The sequence below is a fragment of the Fragaria vesca genome, linkage group LG7 (assembly GCF_000184155.1).
Source record: "Fragaria vesca subsp. vesca linkage group LG7, FraVesHawaii_1.0, whole genome shotgun sequence".
Lineage (NCBI taxonomy): Eukaryota > Viridiplantae > Streptophyta > Magnoliopsida > Rosales > Rosaceae > Fragaria > Fragaria vesca.
Genome location: NC_020497.1, coordinates 22972594 through 22986625, shown reverse-complemented (window position 1 = coordinate 22986625; position 14032 = coordinate 22972594). Strand labels below are relative to the sequence as shown.

The following is a 14032-nucleotide window of genomic DNA, read 5'->3' as shown; positions in this document are numbered from 1 at the left end:
AACAATATGAACGCGCTTAGTAGTGTGAACCTTATTTTTAACATAATTAATGCAAACTTTAGAATCTCTTTCAAAAAAAATTTAATCGACAAAATGAGAAATGTTGCAACTAAAAATAGTAAAATATAATAGTATGGATTTTTTTTTCTTTTTTCTTTCTCATTTTCATAAATAATAGGGAAAAGACAGCCAAGAATAAGATTAGGCTGAAGATACGGATTTGGGGTTATAAAATTGCAAGATTACCATCTGAAAATTCATCATGTATGTTTTGTTTTTATTCCTTTACAGCTCTCAGACTCTTGTGATTCTTCAAGATCGCAAATTTAGTATTTACCTTCTTTAAGCTTCACCATTTGTCTTCTTCCTTCCCTTCTCTCTTTATTAACCAAACTACTACACGAAGCCGCCAAACCAATTTCTTGAGAAACACTCTGTTTTCTCTGTTTCAATTCCAATTCCATTGCTCTAATGGCTTCTACTCCCAACTCAGGTTTGTTTCCACTTCTTTTATACGGCTTGTTCATATAAATTACACTCCTTTTTGATCATATATGTCCTCAAATTGGGTCTTTGATTTCTATTAGTATCTTACTGGTGAGTTTTGTGAATCTGGGTTTGGTTTCAATTTTGTGTTTTTGAGCTGAAGATTGTTTGTTTTGTCTTGGGTGTGTTTTTCTCTACTTGGGTTCTGTTTGCTGAATCCTGTTTTGCAGTGATGAATCTTTCTCTGCGTATTTGATTGAATATCTCTTAGAAGTGTATTACACCAACTTGTAGTAGATTCAAGTCTTTCGAGTGAAAGTAGTGATTCAGAATCTTACTGTGTTCAAAAGTTTAGAACTTGATCAATTGCCCCATAAGGGTTCACTAGCTTCATTATAAGCACATGAGTTTGATGGTTGATCTGTTGGTTAAGGAATGTTTGTAAAGATTGAACATTTTTCTCAACAATTTGGGTATTATAGGATCAGTAAATCAATAGTTTGCTTTACCAAGTTGTGGGGTATAAGAGATGAAGAGGAAAAGAAGAAAGGGAATTGATTCTAGGAGTATCCCTTGGAGTATTATGGTGATTTTGATTTTGTATTTTTGAAATGGCTTCTTATGGTTTGTCCCTTTATTTATAGCTGCCAACTTTTTTGCTGGCATATGTCTTCTTAATCTTGTCTAAGAAAAATATGGTAAATTGATCATAAAAATAGCTTAAAACATATAACCAGGTGGCACTCTAAATATTAAAAAGCTGGACTGGAAATAGCTCTGTTGAAAGACAAACTTTGTGATGTTGTGCTGTTTGATTAATACTGGTTAGTTCATATAATTGCAGTTCTTGATGATATCAAAATGTTGGATTTGGCTAAAAATTCTGAAACTCCGTCCGCAGATCCAGAAATAAAAGATAACAAATCGATGGTTGTTTGCTTTGGGGAAATGCTGATTGACTTTGTGCCAACTGTCGCTGGAGTTTCACTTGCTGAAGCACCTGCTTTCAAAAAAGCTCCCGGTGGCGCTCCTGCTAATGTGGCTGTTGGTATCTCTAGACTCGGTGGTTCAGCAGCTTTTATAGGCAAGGTACATTTCAGTATTTTTCGGCCCTCTTTAGTATGAAGAGATCTACTTTCTTTTCCTTTGGTTTTGGTTTTGGTTTTCTTTCTGGAATCTATAATTGAGAAGGATATTTCTAGTAAACCTTTTCTTGCATGTATGATGCATCTGAAAATTACAATAAATTCAATTTTTGAGTATTAGATGGTCCAAGAATGCATTTTTCTCCCACTTTTTCTTGTGTCCCAATTTCACAACAATCATAAATTTGAGTCAAACAACATTCCCTCACACTTCCCTATTATGTGAAACCCCTGTAAAATCGTATCACTTTGGACAGAGACCCCTTCTCTTTCATTCCTAGTATATTAAACATCTTCCAACTAATCTTTCATCCAATCCCATAAGGAGTAAGAAGCTCATATTTTGATGTTAGTGACTCCTTGTCTCAACTTACGAAGTACCTGCAATACAGGTAGGTGACGATGAGTTTGGCAAGATGTTGGCTGATATTTTAAAACAAAATAATGTTAACACCTCTGGCGTGCGATTTGACCACAATGCAAGAACTGCATTGGCATTTGTAACACTCAGAGCTGATGGTGAGCGCGAATTCTTATTTTTCCGTAATCCAAGTGCTGATATGCTTTTACATGAGTCAGAACTTGAAATAAGTCTTCTTCAACAGGTGTGCTATCTTTCTCATCTATTTTTGAGAGACTGTCCAATAAAACAAGCCTATTCATTTGACTGAAACTGATCTGGAGAATATTCTTTGCAGGCAAAAATTTTCCATTATGGTTCAATTAGTTTGATTGAGGAACCATGCAGGTCAACCCATCAAGCTGCGATGAACATAGCCAAGAAGTCTGGTTGCATCCTTTCTTATGATCCCAATTTGCGATTGGCATTGTGGCCATCAGCAGAGTTTGCACGGACAGAAATAATGAGCATATGGGATCAAGCAGATATTATCAAGGTAAGATGTCCCAAAGTACAAAATGCATGTGTGGAAGTTATTACTCGATAGCTCTTGGATAGGTGTAGAAATACTATCTACATATTTATCCTTAGTTTTCATTAGGTTTTGTTATCACAAATTTGCAGATAAGCGAGGAGGAAATAACTTTCCTGACTGGTGGTGATGATCCTTATGATGATAATGTGGTGTTAACAAAGCTTTTTCATCCTAATCTTAAACTTTTGATAGTAACCGAAGGATCAGAGGGTTGCAGATATTACACACAAGTACGTCTATCAAGTTTTCTATTTTATTTTCAGTACTCTGATTTCTCTTGAAAAAAGAACTCACTAATTTTTGGAACAATGCACACTACATTGCTGTCTTCCACCTACTCTATTTCTAGTTAGTTGTTTACAGTCTTGTTGACATAAACCAAAATTCTCTCAGAATTTCAGGGGCCGTGTTGCGGGGATCAAAGTAAAAGCCATTGATACAACTGGTGCTGGTGATGCATTTGTCGGTGGGATACTCAACAGCATAGCTTCTGATTCGAATCTTTTTCAGGTACCTACTCATGCTTATGTCCTGAAGAGTGAATTCTGCTAGAAAATGTACTCTATCAGTTTATGGTTCTTGAAAGTAGTTTTGAATGAACAAGATATAATTTAATATGAAGATATGCTGCCACACATATTAGCCCTTATCATCATTTCCTTCAGCACTAAACAATATTTCACCTGCAGGATGAGGAAGGGTTACGAGAAGCTCTACTTTTCGCAAATGCCTGCGGCGCAATCACAGTAACAGAACGAGGAGCCATTCCTGCAATGCCGACAACAGAAGCCGTCCTCCAGTTTTTAGCTCAAAACGCTGATAAAAAGTAGAGACAAGACACCATTCCTAACTCATGCAGTCATGCATCAAGCTAAAGCTTGTATAATTTATTTTCCCTGTTGAGATATCCTCGAGCTCTTCGCTCCACAAATCCTCCCATAAATTTTCAATCTCCCTTCCAATGTACCATAGTGGATATAAACACTGCCAATAATTCTCAAGTCACTTTTGTGAATGAATTTTGTTCTTTTTTCTTAGTGCAATATAATTTATCGTCACTCTTTCGGTTGATCATCATATAACACCTTAAACTTTTATACACTCACAGTTCACAGTTGTGATGATCTCCTCAATTCATTCATGCCCAAAAGGCCAAAATTGCTAGCTGATACCTTTGCTCCAATTTTTGGCTTATTAGCTGTAATCAAGTCTAAGATTTAGGGTTTATTAGCTGTAATTAAGTCTCTTAACTTTTGTTTAAACTCAACGAGACGGAACCGTTGCTTGCTGCGGCGTTTTCGACTTTTTTTTACCGCCCGCGTTGTGCGGGCACGTTCGGGGAGTGACGTCATGTCACGTGATGAAGCGGATCCAATAACCAGGGGCATTTTCGTCATTATATCGCAAACACCGACGCGCGAAATTACGGTTTAACCTAATTGTTGTTTTTCTAACAGAATATCAAGAAAATGATTTATTAACGAAATCCACGTTTTCGTTTTAACGGAAAGCGAAACGGAGAGAGAAAGGAAGAAGAGGAAAACGACGACGTATAAAGGGGAAAAGGGGAGGGGGTCTCTGCAGGTTTGGGAGTTTGAATCAGAAATCGTTGCCTCTCTGATTCAAATTCCGGCGAAGAATCCGAAATGGCTTCGAAGACGAATCCGTCTCTGATGCCGGAGATCGGACCCGACGGCCTTGCTCGCGAGGCCTCCGTCATTACCTACACTGAGAAAGTACGTCTCTCTCTCTCTCTCTCTCTCTCTCTCTCTATCTTTATCGATTTCTGGTTTCTTTGGTGGATTCTTGAAGTGTGTGATGGTTTTGTGGCAGGTGATCGAGGAAGAACAGCATCAATTGAGAAAGTAAGTAGGTTTTTTTCTATATTCAATCTCGCATTTTCGTTTCGTTTCTCTATGGCGATCTGTTAGGGTTTATGATCTGTTTCTATAGGTTATATGTATCAGTTTATGGAATTGAAGTTGCTGCTTGCTAGAGTTGAGTGTTGGAGCAGTACTGCAGTGGATTATAGTTGCTCTATTAGATGATATGAACCAGAATCTTGAATTTAGCGATAGTCGGTGATAGGTTTGATTTGACAAGAATGAATGAATGTGATAGTTTCTTGATAATCTTGAGGGGGGTTTAAGTAATTAAGAAGCTTAGATTTGACTTAAAAGAGGGAAATTTGTTTGACAAGATTGAATTTATAAGTTTCTCGATAATCTTGAGGGATCCAAGTAACTTCTTAGCTTAGATTTAACTCAAAGAAGTTAGCTTTTATTTAGATTTAACTTAAAAGAAATTAGCTTTGTTCAATAATGGGATGCAAGAACCTCTGCATTGTTTGTATGTTTGGTATAGGAAATCAAGTAATCGGAAGTGTCTTTGTGTGTTTTGACCCTTGGCTTTCTTGTGTGCTAAAGTTACAAATGCAGTAGTGCAGTAGTTTAGAACAGGGGTTTTTTTTTTTTTTTTTAATCTTTAGATTTTAACCAACATGTAGCTATTGTAATTGAATTTGTTCCATAGGATCCACTGATTCATGAGTGGAAATGCTAACATGTTCAGATATATAGAAGAAAATTACTCTAAAATCCGCGATGTTGAACGAGAGTTTGCAAGTCTTTCAATGGAGATGAAACTCACAGCTGGGCCGAAAAAATCAGGTTGCTACAATATCAGTGCTAGCTCTATCATGTTGCAATTTTGTGGAATTTTGTCTTCTTTGTATTAGTATTTGAAAACTGTTTCCTTTTTGTTTTTGTGTATGTGTTCTTAAGCTCTTGAACACTTGAGGAAGAAAATAGAGATAGCAACAGAGAGAATTCATGCTGCGAAACTGAAGGAAGATCAAGCAAAAAAGGTCCGCCCCTTGAAATTGCTTGCGCTTTAACTTGAATTCTTGAGGAAACAGACCTAGATCTTTCAAAGATCAGATGTTTCAAAGAAACTTGGTGTGGTTTTGTCTACTTAGAAGTAATTGAATTGTTTGACTTGGTCCAGATTCATTGAAGAACTCTAGCTATACTTAATGGATAGAGATTTGATGCTTGTATACAAAAATTTGGATGGTTCTCCTAATCATATCAAACATTTATCCCCCAATAGTGTCTAATGGCTATTTGTATTTGATGTATTTCAGGCATGGGAAGCAGCAGCAAAGGTTGTTAAGGATGAGGAAGCCATCAAGCAGAAGCTGTGTGATGACTTAAATAGTCTGGTACATGATCTTTGTTTTAGTGTAACCTTGAGGTTAGTCTTAACTCTCAACAAATATTGTTGACAGTGTGTTTGAACTTTTAACAGGTACAAGAAAGCAGCAATACTCAGTTTTCAAGACTGGAGGAGTTAAAAAGACGACTTGAAGCTTTGAACCCAACTAGAGCATCGGCCTCAGTTTCTCTTGTAAGTTCTCTTTGCTTATATGAGGGTATTATAATTATAAGTTGTTAATGGGATGGACGACATTGCATTGTGGTTATCAAGTAACATAGATTTTGAAATGTCTTAGCATGTGCAATAGTTTCATGCATGCAGTTCAAATAAATCTCATCTGCCTGTGTGTGTAAGTTATAGGCACCAGCCTTCATGCATCTGGTGTGTTGATTAAACATTGAAGTGTTCTGTTTCTTTTTACTTTGAGGATTGAGAAGCTTTCTCTTTTCTTCCATTAAATTTGAAATTCCTTCAAGTGATCAAAGAGATTGCATTTTCTCTTCACTATGGAGTGCCGGAATGTCATGACAACTGCTGGTGTACCTCATAGATATTAGTATTTTGATTAATGATCTAGAGATCAATTCAAACTAGTTATAAATGTTATACGCATGGCAGGCATCTCCTCTCTCCTTTTTAGGGGTACCTCTTAACTCTTCCCATTGAGAAGCCACTGGTAAATTTGTGGACGTGTTTTAAGATCAGGTTAGCCTTACAGAAGTAATTTTGTTGGCTACAATGGCATTTGCCAAGTATACCTACCTTGATGAGCCTGACCAGTAAGTCATTGCAGGTAGAGGGGAAAAGAGCGGAGCCAAATCAACTCTTTCTTTTCCCAAACTCTTACATGCCTAGGGAACATTTCTCATGTATATCTGAATAGCCATGGACTTGGAGCATTAAGATGTTCTTATATAAGCGTGTAGTATAGGAATACTAATAGCTTCCGCTTGGAATTATGTTTAGGATGGGAACTCAATGGGACTTGCTCAAAGTGTCACCACTCCAGATTCCTCTCAGGTTCCTGGTGGAGTCGCTGATAACATGCCTAATCAAGGAAATGCTGGAAACGTTCCGGTCATGAATGGGAACAATCAACAGGCTCCTGTTGAGGGTGAAGGAAGAGGAAAGAAGAAAAGCCAGTACCATGGAAGAGGAAAGGGACTTGGAGCCGTGCCCAAGGGTAGAGGACCTCCTGCACCTGGCTGGACGGGGTCTGGGTTTGATGTGGATGGTAGAAATTAGAAGCATTACATCAGATTCCCTCATTGCTGAAGCCATTGGATAAGCCTTAGGGATATATTCTTTAGTTCATCTTTCTTTCCTTGGGTTACTTCCTGGGCTCTGTTCTCCTTCCCTTGTATTCTGTCAACTGTCATATGGGAAGTGCAATCCAACTCTCCACTGCTTCCTCACACCAGTGTATCTAGCCAGTATCATCTCACTAGTCATGAATCGAGAACATATGTTACTTGTTAATCGTTGTTATATAGTCATTCAACATGAAAATCTTATATTCGAGGAACCATTTCTTGATCCTTCTTAATGGTCAAGATATGTATCGTCTCTATCAGCTATCAATAAGCAGTTAATTGATTTGTGAGGTTGATAAAAGTGAAATCATTCCCCTCTTTAATGTATCTTCGATCATAATCCCAAATGATTGAACTTCAAAGGACATGTATTATGCCATAAATTCTTGGTACTCAGATGTCAGAAAGGTATACTTAATTTTTTTTTCTTCTTTCTATTCTCAATCTAACCAGGCAAGGGAACCTGTGGACCAGAATTGTACACTGACATCTATTAAGGAGAATCACAACGGTACAACTGAAACTTTATGAATATAGGATGATGTTCTGGGTTCAATACATTATTGGCCTAGAAATTTATTGTTTTCTGGTAATTATTTCTATGCAGAAACAGTATCTGATAGAATTGAAGTAAGATAGGTGCACAAGCCATCAGATTCTCCACTGACGTCTACCTATTTTATTTATTAGCAGAATTAAAAGTTCACCCTCTTTGTAAATTCAAATTGCTAGTTCAATCTTCAAGTTTTTATACTATCCAGATACCCTTTCCTCACTGAACCAAATTCAAGAACAGCATGATGATCATTAAGACTAGAAGTCTAGAATGGAAGGATTGGTTGGCTCTGTGTTATATTTGCCATAGCGCACTCGGCTACTACGTTATTGTGGTGCAGACACCAGACTCGATGCCCTGAATGCATGGGACACCAAGGTCAGGGGTAGCCCAGCTCTGTATTGTTACAATCATAACACTGATAGAATAGCTGAGCTAGGTAGGGAGACGATGACGAAGATTTCTCAGTTGCAGTGGCTAGTGACTGGCATGGTCAAGTCTGTAGGTCTTCAAGTTGTTCATTTATTTTTGCATATGCATTAACATGTTTCTGCAAAGTTAGGCCAATCTTTAAATTCTTGAGCCTGCAAAACTCGACCTTACCATCATTTTCACTGGCCACCACCCTCTTATATTTGTCACGTCAAATTCATTTAGCTCTGTTTTATTGGTGTAAAAGTAAGTATATCTTACACAGAAACGTACCTTTGTTGTAATGGTGAAGCACGTTTCTTCAAGTCTATTTACTCTATCACCATCTAATTCTCTTGTAGCAATTACAGCAATGTGCTTCTACTGGCATTGCGTATGTATATTGTCCCATCAATCCGAAGAAACCCATTGAATAGAGCAGCTTCATTATCATTTTCATCAACCTAACAAATATATATACAAGTTCTTTTTTTTTGGGTGAATAAATATACAAGTTCTATATATAGATAGTCATTACTTGTGGCTTTTTTGTATATTGAACTAATCTAACCGCTCACGTCTCCGAAATTTCATTACTACGAAAACTATAAACACCTTTTCTTTTCTTTTTTTATGAACAAAGCTGCAAGAAATTGATCAAAAGATCTTAACCCTTGCAGGTTGCAGCCGAAAGATGAGGCAATTAACGAAAACTATAAACACCTCTCTAGAGTAACATTTGAAGTAACTTAGGAAAGTGTACCTATAAAATGTTCACAAAATCTATATCACACACACCTCTAGGGGATCTTAGAAAAATACAGATCCACAAGCTGCTGCAAGACTTTAATTTCTTCAATCTGTTCAAACATCATTAATATGGATGCAGTCAACTCTCAGATTTCTGCATCATGATGGAAATGCCCCATAATTAAACCCCAAAGCCACATGCATGTCAATCTGTCATTTTGTATATTGCATTCCATCTCATTTGAATTTCCCGCTCTTAGTCTATAAGTATCTTTAGCATAGTTTTAGATCACTGCCAATACTAATAATTCAATCTATGAGTTCTATATATGTGTAAGATTAGTAATTGCTGAAATAAATCCTACCCTAGCCTCTCCAGAAGCTATATATATTTTTCCTCTTTCTCTGCTCGTTGCTTCATTTTCAACCCAGAGGCGGCTACTAACTAATAATAATACATCCACATTATAATAACCAATCCATTTGATTTAAATTTCTTGTAGGAATCTTTGCAATTGTTTGGCCTCACCTGTCACTATGTTATTATGTGACTCTGGGGAAAATTATAATAAACAGAAGTAAGAGAGCTTTGCAAAGATAGAGTGTTCTTCTTCTTCTTCTTTAACCAGCTAGCTAGGTACAAGTATAACGTTAACCACTGTCCATGCTCGATCTTATAGGACCGACTTTAATTCCAGGGCGTTCCTGAAATGCAGTTATGGCAATGTTTGTGATTCTGGTAGATTTAACACACGTAATAATGCTTCTTTATTAACTTTCACAATTTATCTTGGCAAAAAAGTACGTCTGTACGAGAGAGAGAGAGAGAGAGAGAGAGAGAGAGAGAGAGAGAGAGAGAGAGAGAGAGAGCTCAATCTCTACTTGTTTACACGTTTTTGGTATGCAGTGTCAGTATCTCAGTATGCATAAAGATGAAAGAGTTTCAATATTGCATGCATGACTTAGCTATACTATGGAAAATTACACAAACAGTTTATTGGATCAGGCTTCTTAACATCACCATTCCCTGTAGCGTATTCCACGGATGAACTCGTTAATGCTTGGAGAATAACTATGCCAATTGCCAAGTACACTTGAACACAGAACAAAATGTGTTTGTTTGCTAACTTATTAGGCATTACCGCATTACTTAAAAGTTAAAACCAGGAAATCAGGTGTATATTAGTAAATCCCTAAACAATTTGGGTTTCGCACCAGCTTCATGTATGTTTTAGTTTTGCATAGATGCCTATCCCTATCCAATTTAGAGAACAGGATTGGTTCTGTGATTTTAATTTAAAGTTTTCTAGCTCAGACTCCCATGATATACATGCAGTACTGTGGCAACCAAATCCTGCAGGATTCTCATGGCGCATATAGTCATATACCCTCTACAATCCCAAATATATTTAGTGGTACATACTAGTTAGTGGTAACTGGTTAGTGCTGAAACCCAGAAGATTTAAACTAATAATGACGCTTTTCCCATATATTATTTTTCCTCGAAAACATATCTTATCCATCAAGTTAAGTGTTATATATTTACATGGGATGGTGTACAAAGATTTTGGATGAAAGTTTTGCATAATTGATTAATTGTGTGGATGAAGTATGCTTTTTTTACTATTTACCAACCCTTTTATTTTTTATAAGTTTACCAACCTTTTATAAATCACCTATTCATTTTGTTGAGTAAACTCAGCAAAAATTTACCATTTATATATCAAGATCACTCTATGCAACGATCATGCATGAGTGGAAGCTTAAAGCTGCTACGCAAATGAACTAGGCAGGATTCATTTCTCATATATGTTGGAAATTTGCATACATGCGAGTTCTAACACACAAGGCTACCACCAATACAACAGTGAGCCGTACTAGACCAATATATATTTATACTAGTCTACTATAACATATATGAGATGTACGTACTTACATTAACGTACTTTGATAACCCAAAGAATACATATATATAATGTAGAATTTCGAAAGCTAAGCAAGAATTTACAAATTACAAAAGGCTAGAGATCGAGAAGAACGGAATGGATTCCTCTGCGTCTCTCTGCCACCACTGTCGATCGGTCTCCGATACCAAACGTGTCGCTCTCTCGCCCACTTTACAGGTCCCGATCTGCACTTGGGTTCCACCACCCCAGAGCACCCCCGGACGAATAGCATCTCATCACGTGAACCACCCATGTGACCCCCTCTGCACCACCCCATGCACCCTGGTCTAGTCCTCTCTCTCTCACTCATGCGCGCCCATGCAACCCGTTACGCCGTCGTTTCAGGGTAGGAAATTCAAAACCATAGGCACATTGCCGTTTCTTGTACTAGAGTGTCCAATATGTCCTTCTCTATCTCCCTCACCACCCCCTCTCCTTCTTCCTCAAACGCCAATGCCATTACACTTTGCACATTCGACTCCGGCAAGTCCTCGTCGATCAACGCGTCGATGTCTTCCAGGACACGGCAATCGGCGCCCGGAAAGCTCTGGAGTTTGTAGCACACGATGTCGATTAACTTTGAACCCTTGTAACCAGATTTTGTAACACTTGTTGTTGTGTTAACCCATGGTTTAAGGTTGAGATAGGGTCTCAAGATTTCGACGAGAATTTCGTCCACCACATGAAACACTAGTTTCCGGTTGCACCTTAGGCCGAGCTGGCTAGGGTTGTGACTTGTGGTAAAACTAGTAACAGAGTTTTCAAGGTGGTAGAAAATGGAAGGGTCAAGTGGGTGGGACGGAGAGAACCAGTTGATGAATGAAACTTGTGTGTCTTTATCTATGCCAGTACGGCATAATATTCTCGTGACGTACTGGCGCACATCTGCTGATATTCTCACAACACCACCAGCGCCACCGGTGGTTCTGGCGGCGGCAAGACCTTTAGGTACTACGTCGTCGTTTTGCCTCGAGCAGCGAGCACAAGGCTCGAGGAGGAGGCTGCTTGATCTATTGTGTACTGACTCTGCAGCTGCTGGCTCGTAGAACTAGATAACTGTGATAACCAAACAAATAATATATAAGTACCAAGAATTAGCAAAAAAAAAATGTAGAATAAAAAACCGAGCAATATGTAAAATGACAAGCATGTTACATGTATTTACTTGTTTTTGTGGGAGTTTGGTCGCCGGCGGTGAAGGGTCTTTCTTGATCGGAAGAAGAGTAGGGACATTGTGGAGATTGAGAAGATTGTTCGAGATCAGTTGTGTTTTCTTGCATTGCTGCTGAGCTCTTGTGGGAGCCGTTGATGGTCGAACGAACGCTTCTTCTTGCTTCTTCAATTTCGCTGGACTAAACCCACCTTCAACCATTTTTCGGCGCTTCTGAATTGTTGTGGCCTGCGGCGGCTTCAGTTCTTGCAATGATTGAGGCTTTGGCTTGGCTTGAACCTTGACATTGTTTGGTTTTGGATGCACAACTTGAATTTGGTCCTTGCAAGTTGTTGATACTGTAATACTAGTACTGCTTGGTTTGGTAGTCTTGGCCTCGGACAATCTGAGCCTTGGGGAACAAGAAGAAGGTGTTGATGGTTTTTTCGACTTGAGTTGGTGATTGAGGAGGTGTTGATCATTTCTTGTGATGTTTGTAACGTCGACCAATCCAACTTTCCTGCTCACAGTCTCCTTGACCTGTTTGACGATTTGCCTAGCATAGTGACTTGGACTCCTACCACTCTCACGTTCTGCAATAATACTCTTGAGTAGCTCCTTCCTTTTGAACGACGACAGCCTCGAAAACTCCAACTCCTCGCCAACGGCTATGTTCTCTTTGTTGATCTGAAGCGAAAGGCGGTGGTGGTGATCAACGTCCGATCTTCTGGCTGATGATATTCTAGGAGTCTCCGGCAACGAGCGAGTACCTGCTGCATTGACCTCTTTGGTGTTTTGGAGGGATTGGCGAGGAGGCCGAAGAGGGTGTAGATTCAAATGTGGTTTTGAAATGGAATGTGGATTTGGGGTTAATGACGAAGTAGAAGAGGGTGACTGAGATTCTGGAAGAAGGTCAAGTCCCATTAATCTTGCTACAAGACTTGGAGTCTTTGTTCCTGGTGAGCAGCTGCTGCTATCTGAAACTGTGCCTCCACTTGTTTTGATTTGTTGGATTTTCAAAATCTGCATATAAACAAAGTGGTCCTGGGTTAAGTCCCTGTGTATATCATTATCTTCATCATCACTACAATTGCTTTTCCTCAATGTTAGAGAAACGGGTGAGAAATCCAAAAAAAAGGGAAGCAAACTAAGATATTATACTACAACACTTACAGGACTGTTTAAACTTTCTTCTTCTTTTGTGATAGATGAAAATGAAGTCCCTCCCTCAGATGAATCCAAGCTGTTCTTTGGTGCTTCAACACCTGTAGTATCATATATATCAAAATCAAAATGTCTCTCTTTATTTGCTTAAGAGTATATATTTTGTGGAAGAGCAAGAGATCGAGATGACCTACCTTTGGGGATAGTGAGATCTTCTGGGCGTAGAGGGTGTTGTTGCTGGTGTAAATTAGGAAACTGGAGGTGATGGAAGTCGAAGAACTGAAAAACAGCACACATGCAACCAGAAGTGGTGGCGTCTCTCTCTCTTCCTCCACCATCTCCACTACCTCGCTTGGAGGCTCTTCCACCCCAACCCATAACAAAGCTAAGCTATGTAAAACCACTCCTTTTGAACAAGAAAGATGTTCCTAGAGTACTAAAAGCTAAATCTTCTATAACAATGAGAGTGAAAATGACAGAAGGGCCAGGCTTAAAGAGCTAAGGTCGACTGTGACTTGACTTTGCATATGTTTGAGAGAAGAGGTTGCGCTGATTTGATGTGAAGAAGCGAGAAAAGCGGATCCATGAAGCATACATATTAAGAGCTAGCTAGCATTTGATTTTCAGCAAGGGAATTAAGTAGATAGCAACAAGCAAAAGAATGACTGAAGTCTGAAGGTTCTTGGCGCTCTTGGGGTATATTCTCTCTCTCTAGCTTCCTCTCACATTCACAGACACACTTTTATCTTAATTTGTAGTTTTTTGACACTCACTCCCAAGCTTTTACCAGACCCCAAACTAAGAATCAAGCTCTGCTTTTCTTCTTTTTTTCTTTTTTCCGTTTCTCTATCTCACATTGGGAAGGGAGAACTGTAAAGAAATGGAAAAGATGACGATATGACCACGCACCTCTCTCCTCCTTTTATACAGCAAAGAGAGACATTCTCTCTCTCTCTC

At 38.6% G+C, this 14032-nt stretch overlaps 3 protein-coding genes across 3 annotated transcripts; 2 read left to right on the top strand and 1 right to left on the bottom strand.

The window, feature by feature from the left end:
* Nucleotides 1–314: 314 nt before the first annotated feature.
* LOC101306470 (fructokinase-1-like) lies at nucleotides 315–3623 on the top strand. Its single transcript, XM_004308081.1, has 7 exons — nucleotides 315–493; nucleotides 1331–1575; nucleotides 2024–2236; nucleotides 2330–2527; nucleotides 2656–2796; nucleotides 2960–3076; nucleotides 3256–3623. The coding sequence occupies exons 1-7, from the start codon at nucleotides 472–474 to the stop codon at nucleotides 3394–3396; spliced, it is 1077 nt and encodes a 358-aa protein (XP_004308129.1). The 5' UTR covers nucleotides 315–471; the 3' UTR covers nucleotides 3397–3623.
* A 525-nt stretch (nucleotides 3624–4148) lies between these two features.
* On the top strand, nucleotides 4149–7519 carry LOC101306179. The gene is made up of 7 exons (XM_004308080.1): nucleotides 4149–4302; nucleotides 4400–4431; nucleotides 5138–5235; nucleotides 5350–5432; nucleotides 5712–5789; nucleotides 5876–5974; nucleotides 6752–7519. The coding sequence occupies exons 1-7, from the start codon at nucleotides 4213–4215 to the stop codon at nucleotides 7028–7030; spliced, it is 759 nt and encodes a 252-aa protein (XP_004308128.1). The 5' UTR covers nucleotides 4149–4212; the 3' UTR covers nucleotides 7031–7519.
* Nucleotides 7520–11116: 3597 nt separating this feature from the next.
* Nucleotides 11117–13453, bottom strand: LOC101301922. The gene is made up of 4 exons (XM_004309192.1): nucleotides 13270–13453; nucleotides 13085–13176; nucleotides 11927–12934; nucleotides 11117–11809 (listed from the first exon to the last, which is right to left on the bottom strand). Exons 1-4 carry the CDS (start codon nucleotides 13451–13453, stop codon nucleotides 11117–11119), a joined length of 1977 nt encoding a protein of 658 aa, XP_004309240.1.
* Nucleotides 13454–14032: the final 579 nt, after the last annotated feature.